At 43.2% G+C, this 17,147-nt stretch overlaps 1 protein-coding gene across 1 annotated transcript in view; it reads right to left on the bottom strand.

The window, feature by feature from the left end:
• The window catches only part of LOC138749324 (CAP-Gly domain-containing linker protein 2-like), a 35,365-nt gene extending 22,113 nt beyond the window's left edge, over positions 1-13,252 (bottom strand). Inside the window, exons 1-2 of the mRNA XM_069910540.1 lie at positions 13,178-13,252; positions 11,363-11,466 (exon numbers count right to left, since the gene is read on the bottom strand). Coding sequence (XP_069766641.1) covers positions 11,363-11,466; positions 13,178-13,252 — 179 coding nt within the window. The remainder of the gene's footprint in view (positions 1-11,362; positions 11,467-13,177) is intronic.
• Positions 13,253-17,147: the final 3,895 nt, after the last annotated feature.

Below are 17,147 nucleotides of genomic sequence, written 5' to 3'. Positions count from 1 at the left end.
GAATGATGAGCAGCAGACTAACAGAGAAGGGTAGCAACAGTTTATTCATTGGACAATGTCATGGTATGATAATTTACTAAGTACGTATCCTGAGGTATAAAAAAACACCATTTTGCTGATAACGGCAGAATGCATTCTCCGACTAACTTTGTTAGTTGCAAGTGTTACAATCCGGTAATAAAGAACAAAGAACCCTGATTTCGACTCAGTCTGGTGTTTGTCTCACTCATTCATGAACAAAGCAGACCTAACAATTTGGTGACCCCGACGTGATGGGTGAGTGAACACTGGACGACGGTTTCTGTTTTTTCTGACAATCATCTCAGCCGGCTGATAAAAAGGTCCAGAGAAGCCTGTTTTAACAAAATTCTCTTTTTTTTAAAAAATCTTTATGATTGTCAGTAAGAACTGGAGATCGGACAAATTAGACGACCACAATTGAAGGTCGCATGCCAGGATTGTAACACGTAAGTGATTACAGACAAGATAAAAGTCCTTAAGGTGTTTGAATGACATTTATTAAGTGCTTCGCAAGAAACTACTAGAGTTTAAAAGTCTTTATTGTGTCGTTGCAAAGTCCAATAGAGTGAGAAGGTGGTCTATAAACAATTGAGGACCTAAGTTTTCTGCCCTAAACTGGTTATTAAGAGGAGAAATCTCCCACGTGAAGGTTGGGCTTTGAAAGAAAACAAAGGTTCAGGCTTATTGGCCTCAATTGTATCTGAGAGACTGACTTATAAATGTCCGGTAGGTATGATAATGTCTGTACACTTGAGAAGTTAAGAATTTATTTCCCCAATTCGCCGTGGTGGAATACCACAGCAGACACTAGAGACCTTGAGACAACAAAAAAAGTACTCAGGGACGCCTGCCTGGTGAACAAGAACGATGACAGAAGGCTGCGACAGCTGTGTCTGGATCAGGTAGGAGATATTAATGAAAAAGTTGACAAACTCCTAAGAGACACCCGGTTTATTCGAAATACTTTTGATAAGTTAAATGAGGGTATTCCCAACATCACCAAGGAGATAAAGTTACGTAAATTCATAGATTGGTACAGGGAAACAGGACAAAAGTATAGCCCAAATATTTGGTTTTCTAGTTGTAATTTAACTTTCAGACCCCTTTGGGAAAACAGAGAGTGGAAAACGAGCAATCAGAGTATACAGGACAGTCTGAAGTCAATTGGAGGACAAGACTTAGACTGTTCCTTTAAAAGATATTAGTCATCCAGCTTGCAAGGAGACATTTTTAAAAGCAATTTTCGTTGACATAGATCCCCTAAACGGACAAGAACCTAAATTAAAACAGGCATTAGAAAGCGGTCCCGCAGCTATGGCTGTACAGTTGCCTGCTAAGATTTTTGACCAAGTTATTAAGGAAATTAATCAGGAATTAGAGGAGCGAAATACCAGTAATGCGGCATTGGAAAAACAAAAAATGCTCCGAAAATGTGTAGACCGCTGGAGGAAGAGGGGTTGGTTACCCGGGGGCACTGAGATGTTCCTGACAGGTGAGGGAAACAAAATTTTAAAACGTAGAGGCTTAGATAAGCTGGAAGAAACAAAACACAGAAGGGAAAGGAAAAGTGCCTGTTTCCAGTTTCCAGCCACGAAGTGTCCGGGTTTGCTCTCTCCCTCCCTCCTTTCACCCTTCCCCCTCTCTCTTCTCTCCCCCTCTCTCTCTTCTCCCCCCCCTCCTCTCTCACCCACTCCCCCTCCCAATCCCAATCTGTGGCGGTGCTGCCCTGAAATCCCCAGGTTGGGCAGGGCAGAAAAATACAATTTGGTTTTAATTTTGTGCCCACAATTCCAGCTCCGCATCAAATGGGATCCTGTTTTATCCTCTCTCCCTCCCTCTTTCCCGCACCCCCACCATTGCGGGATCAGGGCAGACATTGTGGGCTGACGTGTAGCTCACTCGAGCTGGGAGGGAAGGAAGGAGTGATAGTTCCCAGTGGTGGGAGACCCAATCTGATCCAGACCAGTGATCACAGGATGAGAACCTTTTAAAACCTTTGAAACGAAAGTGTTAATCTGAAGACTTTTCTCCCAGTGGGGCCAGTGCAAGGCATTTTCTCTCTCTATCTCTTGTGCTCTGTGTATCTGCCTCTCTATCTCTTTCTCTCGCTATGCTCTCTCTCTCTCTCTCTCTCTCTCTCTCTCTCTCTCTCTCTCTCTCTCTCTCTCATAGTCTCTGGATGTATGTGATGTCATGTATGTACTCTGACAATAAATCATTTATAAGTGAGTCTTATACAATTATACAAACGGGACACAGAAAACAAAATCTTTAATCGCGAGTCAGCAAAAAAGAGGGTGAGAGACAAGGAGATGCAGTACCGCGATGTCCTAGCTATATTCGAAGAATTTGGTCTCCCTGATAACCCACCTATTATGGCCCCTGTAGAAATAGCTTATAGACCCCCACCCTATGCATATGTGGAGTCACAAGGTACCCCTGACACCCCAGATGGGATCCTGGAGTCACGTCTCTTATATCCAGATATTGAGACACTGGGGTGTGACAAGAACCTCGGGAATAGGGACACATCAGACGAGGTACAGGCCCCTTTAATAAAAATAGAAGGGGGAGTAATAGATGTGGAGACCCCTCTGGAGTCCAAGAAAATAGAAAAGGAGTTAGAGATACAGAAATGGAACATGAAAAAGGTTCAGGTTAACATTAAAAACTTAACCAGAGATATTAATGTGCTGGGGCAGATCAGTGAGGATCAAAAAGAATTAATGGTAGGTGTATTGAAGGAAGTGGAAAAGATAACTACAACACTGTCAGGAGAAATTAAAGCTGAAGGAATGGTAATAGGAGTAAAGGACGAAAAGTGTAGTACAGATGAGGAAACGAGATACGATCCACCATGGGAGGAAAGTAAAAGGAAAAGACTCGGGAGGGAGAAAAATAGACATGCCTACCTGGACATAGTTAGAACAAAAGAGAAAGATGTGAAACAACTAAACTATGGCCGAAAAGATTATCTTAGAGATGAACGTGACCAATATACCTTTGACCCTGAGACATTGGAAGCTGATAGGGACAGTGACAGTGACGAAGAAGAGTCAGAACAAGGTGGGATAAATAAATGCATGCCAAGAGTAAAGAAGGAGCAGAAATCCCCAAAATTGAGATATCAATGCCCATTACTGATCACGGGACGGGGAACTCAAAAATATTTACCCTGGTCACGAATGGACTTAGAGAGTTTAATGAAAAAACTACCTCCGTTGAGTAATGGGGCTAGTCCATGGATTTCTTGTTTTGAGCGAGAAACCTGCCAAGAACAATTAGCACTCGCAGATGTCAGAACTATCATGATAAAATTAAAGGCAGAAGGGGCCCTGAAGCAAATAGAGAGAATTGTAAGAAGCAGTAAATTGGGGGATGAAATAGAATTTAACCCACTTCGGAATAAATTTTGGGAAGCACTTAGAGAAACATTTCCTACACCCTATAGTTTGGATGCCTTGGTAACCCTTCAACTAAAGGAAGGAGAGACTGCACACGAGTATTTCACTCGAGCATGGGACTTATGGGAAACAGGGACTGGAGAAAGACCCGACCACAGCCCCTTAGGAAGGTCTCACTTTCGTAATGGGATAATAAACGGACTACCTGCTACGGTTCAAGCAAAATTAAGGGACATTGTGGGATTAGAGACAATGTCAGAGGATTTGTGGAAAAGACACCTGACACATGCAATCAAACGACATCTTCAATCAGAGCATGCTAAGTCAGAAAGTGCGTCCCAGAAGGAGGTGGACAAGACAACCGATAAATTGGTGAGAGCCATAGAACATATAGGGGTTAAATTAGCGGCCCAACAGATAGTCCCACAGGTCATGGGGCCAGTGATAAATCCGGGACCCCAAGTAAGAAATGGTTGGGAAAGACAGCTAGGTACAATGTATAGAGGGGAACATGCAGTATGCTGGTACTGCCAAAATCCTGGACACTACCAGCGGAACTGTCCGGAGGCTGGGAGAGCAAGGGGAAAAAGATTACCCTCTATTAGAGGCTATCGGGGAAGAGGAGGAAACTTAAGAGGACAAGCAAGGGGTAGGGGTGGACACATTGATGGGCCCCAGAGAATCGGGGGGTGGCAGAGTGATCAACAAGTCCAGGCACCTCAGTGTAATGACTATATTGAGGAAGGTGCTGAAGTTGATTATTGAAGGTGCCCTGGAGAATCAAAAATCACGCCTCCCTGGGAGCCACCAAAAATTTGGGGGACGGTAAATGGAGAAAAAATTGAATTTATGGTTGACACAGGGGCAGCAGTTACGACAGTGATTAAAAAACCCCCAGGGAGCACATTTTCGGGCAAAACATTATCTACAATAGGATTCTCCGGGATAAGGGAAACACAGCCCTATACAGATAACATCGACATGACATTTGGACGACAAAGGGTTAAAACGCCTGTCCTGGTTGTGCCAAGTTGCCCCATTAATTTATTAGCAAGGGACATTCTTACCAAACTAGGAATAACCATACAATGTTCTGAGAAGGGCCTTCGGTTAACATACCCAGGGGATACAATAAGAAGGGGAGGACAGTTTATAGTAATGACCCCATCTAACGCTTCAGAAGACTCTGTGGAGGTTAGTATTTTCTGGAGTCGGCTACTGTATGATGAACCAGGCCCAGGGCTGATTAAACAGTTTTTTGAGTGGAGGGCCAGTATTCCTCGGTATGGGGATTACCATTATCCACTAGATCCTATGCATGTTACATTAAACTACACCATCCACCCGGACCAGGAATATGAGGAGAGGTGGGACTCTCTAAAAGAAGGGAAGACAGAAACGATACATTGTCCATTTATCTTTGTAGGTAAGGAGGGAATAGCTGCTATGGTTGTCATGACAGAAGAACAAATGGAGTGGTTCTGCTTAGGAGTAGAAAGTGTGCCTCATGTGACCTTGGGTATTGCCAAAGATCATCACGCTCGACAGCTGGGTCCGATGGTAAAGGAAGCGATAGGGTGTGAATACAGGCAGACAGAAATCCCGGGATATTCCACCTCGGAGGGAGGAAAATTTGTCAGACTGAATATTGAAGCATGGGACCAGGTTGTGAATGAGAAAGTAGAAAGAGACCGAGCCATAGAAGGAGAAAATATTGATCACAGAGACTCAGACAAATATCTTTCTAATCTGAGTCCACATATATGGACAACGGGGCCCTATGATGTGGGAGTAATAAAAGGAGAGGTATTTCTAGAATTGGCCAACCCCGGGCAGAAACCAATATGGAGAAAACAATACCGCTTGTCGCCCAGTCAGGAGGAGGGTATTAAAGGAACGATAGAAGGGTTAATGGAGTCAGGGGTTTTAAGGGCGGCACCTGACAGTATGTGGAACTCGCCCATCATGCCTGTTCCCAAACAGGGTAGAAAAGACTGGAGGATGGTACACGACCTCCGGGAGATTAACTTGGCTACCAAGACCATCGGGAGACCAGTCCCAGACCCATATGTAGCACTTAGGGCTCTGAGTCCGGAGCACGAATACTATACTGTCATTGATCTGGCAAACGCATTCTTCTGCTTGAAATTAGCTGAGGAATGCCAAGACTGGTTCACTTTCACTTACCAAGCACATCGGTACACATACACTAGATTACCTCAGGGTTATAAGGACAGTCCAGGACTGTTCAATCAGGCCCTTAGCAAAATCCTAATGAAATTAAAACTCCCGGAAGATGTTACACTGATTCAGTATGTAGACGACCTAATATTAGCAGGGAAAACGCCACATGAGTGCCTGACAGGGACAGCAGTTTTACTCAAGGGGTTAGGCGAGGCTGGATTTAAAGTAAAAAGGTCGAAATGTCAGGTCGGAAGGAGGGTGGTAACTTTCCTAGGAAGACTCGTGGGTAAAAACGGTACGGCCATGTCTGAGGCACATAGAGAAATGATACTAGGGTATCGAAAACCTACTACAGTACAAGACATGCGAGGGAGGCACAGGGAGAGAACATGGTGTCGGAGACCTCTTCTATCTAATGATTGGAGTGTCTATTAATGGAAAAGATCCTTGGGGAGTGGTGAGGTTCGACTTACAAACATACACAAAGGACATAATTAAACCCACTTCGAAAGAGGGGGAAGTGAGAAAATTCGATAGTACGAAGATGACCAGGGGAGAGAAGATAGCAATTGAGACAGGTATTGATGAGTCAAACTCCTGGATAGATCAGATGGGTAAATATGCGGACCAAGCAGGGTATGGGAACTGCTGGGTCTGTGCCCGAGGAAGGCCATTATTACGGATGAGCAGATCAATTTTTGAGGAGACAGATGCTATGGACTGCGCCTTGAACCTAATGTCAGAATCCGACCCACTGAATAGGTGTCTGATATGGGAACAGACGTTTCCCATAGCTCCGGCTAATGTAGCTCCCCCTGTCTTTAGATCCACAGGCATAACTAATGTTACTTGTTTTGCCAACAACAACACAGCAGCGCACGTTTTCCATGTGGGTTGGCTGCCCAGCGACTCGTGCAGGACTCATGTTGATCTCTCACATAGCAGTAGTGCAACCCGCTTGACCCAGGCTAGGGCGGATATTTGGTGGTTTTGTGGAGGAAGAGTGCTGTACAACTGGCTCCCCGCTAACTGGGATGGTCGGTGTGCTCTAGTAACCCTTAATGCGCCAGTGCTGATTGTCAAAAGGCAGGAGGGAGACGAGGATTCCCTAGAATTGCGCCACACAGAGAGTTGGCTGTGGAGAAAAAGGAGGAGTGTTGGACTCTTGGGGCCGGGAGGAAGGAACCCTGATGGGGTATGGATTGATGCCATTGGCCAAGCCCGGAATATTCCGGACGAATTTAAATTAGCCGATGAGATTGCAGCTGGGTTTGAAAGCTTTCCTGTTTTTAGTGCAATTTTTCCCATCACTGTAAATAAAAATGTTAATAGGATCAACCTTATTCACTATAATGTCCAGCGCCTTGCAAATTTGACCAGGGACGTTGTTGAGGCAATACATCAACAACTGTCAGAAACTTCCCTTATGACACTTCAGAATAGGATAGCGATTGATATGGTCCTGGCAGAGAAAGGTGGAGTGTGTGCTATGTTTGGAGATCTATGCTGCACTTCTATCTCTAATAACACAGGGCCAGATGGATCACTCACTAAGGGGTTAACGAAACTTAGGGCATTGGCGAAAGAATTAAAAGCCCAGTCTGGAGTCTCCAATCCTGTTTTATCCTGGTTACAGGGAGTGTTTGGGAGATGGAGCACATTGTTAGGACAACTTTTGCTGGGTTTGTTCATTTCTGTATCAATTTTTATCACTTGTGGCTGTTGTTGTATTCCATGCATTCGAACGCTGGTCACGAGGACCATAGAGAGAGCCTTTGCTGACCGTGATGAACTGCCTCCGAAATATCAAGCTGTGCAGGCTGTGGAGCAAGACTATCTCACATTACAGGAGGCGGAGAAAGTTGCTGAGATCGATCTGGAGTCTGAAGGGGAATGTGATGGGAAGGAGGGATTGTGAATTAGATTGTTACACATATAATTTTAACCTTGCTTGTAACCTAAATATTATAACCTTGATTGTAGAACAAATATTATAACATTGATTGTAACACAAACATTATTAATCAGATTGTAGAACAAGTATTATGAATTAGATTGTAGACCATATGTTAACTTGGGAATTTACTAATGTACGGGGGGTTAGCTAGTTTTTTGCTTGGGGGCAAATGGGATGAAACTTGTAAACGGGCAATGGGATCGGGGTGATGGATGGGGGGTGTACGCAAAGGAGGGTTGGGGGAGCCCTCGCCCACCAGCCGAACTACCCTGTGAACAGAACCCGTATAGAGCTTGGCAATAATAGGCGAACTAATGTAACGCGGTGGTAGCATAGTCAGGGCGAGATTGTCCTCTAAAGAGGACAAAGGAGGGATTGTAAGGTAAAAACATCATGAGATGGGACCGGAGAAGGAGTCACCCAGTACTAAGGAGTAACAGAATGCAGATGTGACCTTGTACACTCAAGATAAGCTTTGCACTAACAATAATGATGAGCAGCAGACTAACAGAGAAGGGTAGCAACAGTTTATTCATTGGACAATGTCATGGTATGATAATTTACTAAGTACGTATCCTGAGGTATAAAAAAACACCATTTTGTTGATAACGGCAGAATGCATTCTCCGACTAACTTTGTTAGTTGCAAGTGTTACAATCCGGTAATAAAGAACAAAGAACCCTGATTTCGACTCAGTCTGGTGTTTGTCTCACTCATTCATGAACAAAGCAGACCTAACACTCCCCATCTACCTATGCCACCACTTTCAGAGAATCTGAGATTTGCACCAAAAGATTTCTTTGTTCACCAATGTTGCTAGGCCCCTAGCATTTCCAGTGTACACCCTACCTAGATTTGACTTCCTAAAGTTAATCACTTTACATGTGTAGGTGTTAGATTCTCTGTGCAATCATGCCACCCAACTTTCCAACTGATCTGCATCCTGCTCTAGTCTTAGACAATCTTCCTCATTCTGCAAAATACAACCAACCTCCTCCATCTGCAATCATCCAAAAACCTTACAAAAATTACCACAATTTTGTGGGGAGTTCCTGCAGTGGATTTTGTGTTCTCTGAGATGAAGGACACTAGTGTCAAATTGTGGAAAATCTTTCCACTTTTACATTTGAATGTCCTGCTTCAACTTAGCACTGGCCAAGTTGACAACACACAAAAAGCAGCCCGTTTGTCTCACCACATCCATACTGTCAATGAAAACCCCATATTCCTTTACTTCTTTCTTCTCCAAGTACCTATGCAAATGCCTTATAAATGTAGTAATAGCTGCCCCCACCACCTCCTTTGGCACCTCATTACAAATATTCACCACTTCCTGTTTGAAAAGCCTATCTCTCAGATCTTCTTGAAATCTTTGCCATCTCACCTTAAATCTTTGTCCTCTAATTGTAGATTCCCATCCTGGAGAAAAAGATTTTGATGTCCTCCTCTCAATTTTGCAAACATCTCCTGTCACCCCTCAGCCTCCTAAGCCCGCAGTGAAAATAAATCCAACTAATCCAATCCCTCCTTACAACTATATCCTGGTGATTCTCTTTTGCACTCTCTCTATTGCGACAACATCCTTCCTGCAATGTGGCTATCAGAGGGCACAAAAAACTCTAACAAGTGCAGTCTGACTAATGTTTTGTTATGAAATACCTGGAAATGCATGACAGATTTGGTCCTAGTCAGCATGGTTTTTCTTAAAAGGGTAGATCATGCCTGACTAACCTATTAGAGATGCTCTGAAGAAATCTCCAGTAGGATAGACAAAGGGGAGGCTGTGGATGTTGTATATTTGGATTTTCAAAAGGCTTTTGATAAGGTGCACATGTTCAGCTGATAAATAAGATGGAGGTCCATGAATTACAGGGATGCTATTAGACTGGATAGAAAATTGGCTGATAGGCAGAAAACAAAGGTTTGAAATTAAGGGATCCTGTTCAGGTTGGCTGCCTGTAACAAGCGGTGGTCCGCACGGGTCGGTCTTGGGCTGCTGTTGTTTACAATTTATATTGACGATTTGGATTGTGGAATGAATGGTTTTGTGGCCAAATTTGCAGATGGCACTAAGACAGATGGTAGAGCAGGAACTGTTGAAGAAACCATAAAATTGTAGAAGGATATAGACAGATTGAGAGTCTAGGCAAAAATATGGCAGATGAAGTACAATGTTGAGAAGTGTTCGGTTCTACATTTTAAGCAGAGAACTATCTGGATGGGGAGAAAATTCAATCCTTGGAGGTGCAGAGAAACCTGGGCATTCTCGTGCAGAATAATCTAAAAATTAATGCCCAGGTGGGATTGGTAATGAAGAAGGCGAATGCTATGCCAGCATTCATATCGAGAGGAATAGTGTATAAGAGTAGAGAGGTGTTAATGAGACTCTATGGGGCACTGGTGAGACCCCATTTGGAGAACTGTGCACAGTTTTGGGTCCCCTATCTTAGAAAAGATGCGATGTTGTTGGAGAGGGTGCAGAGGAGATTTACCAGGATGATTCCTAGAATGCAGGGGCTAGCTTATGGGGAACATTTGGCAGCTCTTGGGTTGTATTCATTGGAGTATTGGAGAATGAGGGGGGATCTCATAGAGACATTTTGAATATTGAAAGGTCCTGATAGAATGAGTGCGGATAAGATGTTTCACTTGGTGGGTGAATCAAGGAGAAGGGGTCATTGTCTTAAAATTAGAAGTTGTCCAATTAGAACAGAAGAACTTCTATAGTCAGAGGGTTATGGATCTGTGGAACTCACTGCCGCGCAAAGCAGTGGAGGCCAGATCACTGGGAGTATTTAAACAGGAAACGGATAGGTATCTCATTAGTGAGGGTATCAAGGGATATTGGGAAAAGGCTGGAAATTGGAACTAGGTGTGTGCATAATTCAGCTTAGTGTACAGTCACATAACAGATTCGATGGCCTGCTTCTGCTCCTTTAACTTGTGAACTTCGGTACCAATGGTTTGTGCAGCTGCAACATGATGCCCCAATGCTTATACCCATGTCCCATGAAGGTAAATGAACCAAACGCCCTTTTCACTATTCTTTCAGCACTTTCAAAGAACAAGGGACTTGCACCCGAGGTCCCTGCCATGTATATACACGACTTAAAAGAACTTTACCTCCCAAAGTGCATCACCTCACACTTATCCAAATTAAATTTTCTCTCCCACCTTTCCACCCAACTATCCAGCTGATCCATGATGGCTCGATTAGCCTAGTGGAGAGTGCAATGCAGTTACAAGAACAGCAATCCAGGGTTTCCCGTAAGGAGTTTGCACATTCTCCCAGTGTCTACATGGGTTTTCTCCAGGTGCTCCGGTTTCCTCCCACCCTTCAAAATAAAACGTATGGGGATTGCAGGTTAATTGGGGGGTGGGGGCCATAAGTCTAAAAAAAAATTGTCCTGCTGGATCTCTAAACAACCTTCTTAGTCCTGCAGCTCCACCATTGTTTGCATTGTCTGCAAATGTGCTAATCAGATCGATTACATTGTGCTCCATTTATATAGCAAAAGTTCCAGCACCAATCCCAGCAGTACACCATTTGTTACAGAATCCCTGACACAAAAAAAAACTATCTACTCACTGCTTTGAACATGTAGTCTAAAGGAAACAATAATTAAACATTAGACTGCGGAAGCCTCGAGGGGTTTCTGGCTTTTATAACAGATACTCACCTCCTCCTCACTTCCTTAACTTCCTAATCTTCCTTTAACGTGCTTCCTTACATATACCACCTTCCTTTGTCAGTAACTCTATCTCCCCCTCGCCCCGCCCACCCCCATGACATTACCTTTTCTCTTCTTCCAGGGTGTTCAGCAATTCCTGTTTTTGTTTCTCGGCGTTGTTCAGCAGGGATCGTACAACCTGAAGATTCCCCTCAGCCTCCGTCACATACTGCAAAGTTAAAAAAAAAGGTCAGGTCACTTTATGCCCCTCAGGTCTTCAATGAAGTAATCGAGGTGACCACTTCTGCACCTGGTCTTGCTGAGAGAAGATGGGGCATTAGCAGAGATGTACAGAAGTCTGTTCCTAGTCCCTTGTGCCAAACTGTACCTATATTGCTGGCTGCACACAACACTGCTTCCAAAATGCCACTGTAACAGACTTTTAGAAGCCTAGTTATATATCATATTGCAAAAAATTGAAGATGAATTTGAACCCCTGAGTCAACTTATGGGAGAGTCTTGTAACAGAGCCCAATAGTCGGTCTTTCAGTATACATAGGTGACAAAGATACATTTCAGAATCAGAATTTATCGTCATGAACAAGTCATGAAATTCGGTGTTTTCGGGCCTGAGCCCTTCTTCAAGGAATAAGCAGAATGAGCCAAAAGCTGGAAATCTCAGATAACAGACCATGCTGGGCTGGAGGAGGATCAAAACCAACATAAGGTGTTAATTGGATACGATAAGGGGAGAGGTGAGGATTGATTATGTGATTACGTCTGTGCAAAAGGAGACAGTGAAAAGGGAGAGAGAAAGCCATTTAATGTCAGGCTTCCACCTGGAGGCCGGCTATAAACTTAAAACTTGCCTTTCAGACAGCAGCCCTAAAAGGCTGCTCCAGTCCCATTCATATCCAGAGGTGCCCCATAGTGCCCTCCGGAGCCGATGGAGGTGGGGGCGACTGGTGCTGTAGCGCCACCTGTCATAAATACGCAGCAGAGCAATGGCCGTCTTCCCTTCCCATAATTCTCCATGCAACTGGAACCGCTCTGTGGTTCCCAGAACAGTTCCAGCTGAATAGGGGATTATGGGTAGGGAAGATGGCCATTGCTCTACCGCGTTTTGAGCCACAGAGAGCGGCCACAAAGGCCAAAGTGGCCTGGTGAGGCTGTCACAGCCAATGCTGGCAGCCCCCTGCTGCCCTTGAGGGGGTATGGAGAGAGAAGGGTGAATGGGGAGATGGGGCACGGGTTGACAGCGTCATCAGCCCACAGTTGTATATTCAGGTCAGGCGGCGGAGTGCTCCGCCAATGATTCTTCCCCGAGAAGGATTGGAATCGGCACCTTGGAGCTGGCCATGGTGTATTCAGAAAGGTACATCTTTAGGTGTAAGGGCGAAGAACCTCCGCTTCTACAGACAGGTGTTTTCCCTGCTTGCAAGGGCCAAAATAAAGGTGGGGGAAGAGGAGAGGGGGTTTAATTTTAACAAAAGTCAGAGAAGTCGATATCAATGGCATCCAGTTGAAAGGTGCACGGTCGGAAGATGAGATACTGTTCCTCTAATTTGCATGTGGTCTCAGTCTGGCAGTGCATGAGACCATGGTCAGTCCTGTCGGCAAGGGAATGGGATGGGGTTAGGGTGGCCACTGGGAGGTCATCTTCTGACTAATCGGATAGCATTAACATTGACTTCTATGGTTTTCGTTAAACCCCCACCCCCTTCCCAGCTCTGTCTCTCTCCCTTTTCCTGGTCTCCTTTCACACAGATATAATCAATTCTAACCTCTCCCCTCGTCATATCCAATTCACACCTTTCGTTGGCCTGAACCTCACCCCCCCCCCCCACCCCGGCCAGCATGAAACGTCAGCTATATATCTTTGTTTCCAATGGATGCTGAAAGACCAGCTGGGTTCCTCCAGCATTTCAGTGTATTTTTACTATAATCACAGCATCTGCAGACTTTCGTGGCTCACTGAGAGCATAACCTAACCTCGCTCTATCCGCAAAGACCATGCTGAACTGCCATTTTAACTTCCCTTCCCATTCCCACACTGGCCTGTCTGTCCGTAAACTAGAGGAACAACACCTTGATCTGCCTGGGCAGCTGACGGCCCATGGTATGAACATACAATTTTTAAATTTCCTCTGTATGCTTTTCTACACCCCACACCCTCCCTTCCCAACCACCCACTCATCCCTCACCCATTTTCATCCCTGTCCTCTTTGGATCCATTCCCCCACATCTCCAATTTCCCATAGGATTCCCCCACCCCCTTCAGTTACATCTGGTCTCCACCCCCTTCAGTTCCATCTGGTCTCTTTTTTTGTTACACCATTCTCACTCACCCTTCTTACCAGTTATGCCAGCCTTTGCCTCCATCTCTGCCTGTCATGTTCTACCTCTACCTTGCCCACCCTTTTTCCTTTACACCTAATTACTAATTACTACATCTAATTAGTCTTGATCGAAGGCTTTTCTGCCAGTGATGCAGCTTGACCTGCTGAGATCCCCCAGCAGAACTTGTTAAACAACTGAACGTAGCTGTGGGATAGTATAATAAATGGAACTGTCAACTAATATAGAGAAAGACCAAAGGTCTGGCAGTGTAACACAAAAGTCTGCAGATGCTGCGATTGTGGTCACATCAGAGATATGCTGGAGGATCTCAGCCCCTAGGTGGTAAAGATATGTTAGCAAAATTTCAGGCCCGAGCCCTTCCTCAAGGTACGAGTAAAAAAAAAGCTGTGTTTATCATAATCCAGGGAGGAGGTTTAATTGTGAACATTACAATTACACCACAAAAGAGAATATGGATGCAGTAAATGGGCGTGTTTTGTCAGATTTCAAGTCTGATCGAATCCAGTTTCAACCTTCGTTAGTGGATGGGTTCAAAGCAACATTTTTTCCCCTCTGCTTCTTTTCTTTTTTTTTTACTATTGATTGATTATATGTTTACATTGGAAATAAACGTCCATGTATTATTATTCCTTTATGATCATGCCAATCCAAATATATATTATATTTAATTTCTTTGGGATTTTCATGTATGGTTGTATGACAAAACTCAATTAAAAACAATTTTAAAAGAAAAGAGACAATGAATTTACAAGAGGTTGAAAATACTGGAGTGTAACTATACAAGAACCAAGTAACACTATGTAAAGGACAATGTGGATTCCACATGAGCAGTTTCACTGGAGATTTACATATAAATGCGGATTCCAGATGAGCAGTTTAACTGGAGATCTACATATAAAGGCGGATTCGACATGAGCAGTTTCACTAGAGATCTACATATAAATGTGGATTCCACATGAGCAGTTTCACTGGAGATCTACATATAAACGCCGATTCCACAAGAGCAGTTTGACTGGAGATGGCATATAAATGAGGATTCCACATGATCAGTTTCACTGGAGATGTATATAAATGTGGATTCCACATGAGCAGTTTCACTGGAGATCTACATATAAATGAGGATTACACATGAGCAGTTTCACTGGAGATCTACAAATAAGTGTCGATTCCACAAGAGTAGTTTCACTGGAGATTGTATATAAATGAGGATTCCACATGATCAATTTCACTGGGGATGTACATATAAATGCGGATTCCACATGAGCAGTTTCATTGGAGAAATACATATAAATGTGGATTCCACATGAACAGTTTCGCGGGAAATCTACATATAAAGGAGGATTCAACATGAGCAGTTTCACAAGAGATCTACATATAAATGTGGATTCCACATGAGCAGTTTTACTGGAGATCTACAAAAAATGTGGATTCCACATGAGCAGTTTCACTGGAGATCTACATATAAATACGGAATCCACATGAGCAGTTTCACTGGAGATCTACATATAAAAGCGGAATCCACATGAGCAGTTTAACTGGAGATGTATATAAATGTGGATTCCACATGAGCAGTTTCACTGGAGATCTACATATAAATGAGGATTACACATGAGCAGTTTCACTGGAGATCTACAAATAAATGTCGATTCCACAAGAGTAGTTTCACTGGAGATTGTATATAAATGAGGATTCCACATGATCAGTTTCACTGGAGATCTACATATAAATGTGGATTCCACATAGCAGTTTCACTGGAGATCTACATATAAATGTGGATTCCACATGAACCGTTTCACTGGAGATCTACATATAAATGCGAATTCCACATGAGCAGTTTCATTGGAGATCTACATATAAATGAGGATTCCACATGAGAAGTTTCACGGGAGATCTACATATAAATGTGGATTCCACATGAGCAGTTTTACTGGAGTTGCATATAAATGTGGATTCCACCTGAGCAGTTTCACTGGAGATGGATAAAAATGTGGATTCCACATGAGCAGTTTCAGTGGACATTCTACATATAATTGCGGATTCCATATGAGCAGTTTCACTTCAGTTCTACATATAAATGCAGATTCCACATGAGCAGTTTCACTGGAGATCTACATATAAATGCGGATTCCACATGAGGAGTTTCACTGGAGATCCACATATAAATGTGGATTCCACATGAGCAGTTTCACTGGAGATTTCATATAAATGTAGATTCCTCATGAGCAGTTTGACTGGAGATCTACTTATAAATGTGGATTTCACATGAGCATTTTCTCGGGACATCTACATATAAATGCAGATTCCACATGAGCAGTTTCACTGAAGATGGACATATAAATGTGGATTCCACATAAGCAGTTTCAATTTAGATTGACATATAAAGGTGGATTCCACATGAGCATTTTCACTGAAGATTTCATAAAAGTGTGGATTCCACATGAGCAGTTTCACTGAAGATCTACTTATAAATGTATATTCCACATGAGAATTTTCACGGGAGATCTACATATAAATGTGGATTCCACATGAGCAGTTCCACTGGAGATTGCATATAAATGTAGATTCCACATGAACAGTTTAAAGGGAGATCTACTTATAAATGTGGATTCCACATGAGCAGTTTCACTGGAGATCTACAGATAAATGCGGATTCCACATGAGCAGTTTGACTAAAGATGGACATATAAATGTGGATTCCACATAAGCAGTTTCAATGTAGATCGACATATAAATGTGGATTCCACATGAGCACTTTCAATGAAGATTGCATAAAAGTGTGGATTCCACATGAGCAGTTTCACTGGAGATCTACTTATAAATGTGAATTCCACATGAACAGTTTGACGGGAGATCTACATATAAATGTGGTTTGCACATGAGCAGTTTCACGGGAGATCTACAGATACATGCGTATTCAAAATGAGAAGTTTCACTGGAGATCTACATATAAATGTGGTTTGCACATGAGCAGTTTCACGGGAGATCTACAGATACATGCGTATTCAAAATGAGAAGTTTCACTGGAGATCTACATATAAATTCGGATTCCACATGAGCAGTTTCACTGGAGATCTACATATAAATGCGGATTCCACATAGCAGTTTCACTGGAGATCCACATATAAATGTGGATTCCACATGAGCAGTTTCACTGGAGATCTACATATAAATGTGGATTCCACATGAGTAGTTTCACTGGAGATCTAAATATAAATGCGGATTCCACATGAGCAGTTTCACTGGAGATCTATATAAATGTGGATTCTACATGAGCAGTTTCACTGGACATCTGTATGTAAATGTGGATTCCACATGAGCAGTTTCACTGGAGATCTACATATAAATGCGGATTCCACATAGCAGTTTCACTGGACATCTACATACAAATGTGGATTCCACATGAGCCGTTTCACTGGAGATCTACATATAAATGAGGATTCCACATGAGCAGTTTCACGGGAGATCTACATATAATTGTGGATTCCACATGAGCAGTTTTACTGGAGATTGCATATAAATGTGGATTCCACATGAGCAGTTTCACTGGTG

Source organism: Narcine bancroftii, chromosome 14 (genome assembly GCF_036971445.1).
Source record: "Narcine bancroftii isolate sNarBan1 chromosome 14, sNarBan1.hap1, whole genome shotgun sequence".
NCBI lineage: Eukaryota > Metazoa > Chordata > Chondrichthyes > Torpediniformes > Narcinidae > Narcine > Narcine bancroftii.
Note: the sequence above shows the minus strand (reverse complement) of the source record. Positions and strands in the feature narration are given on the sequence as shown.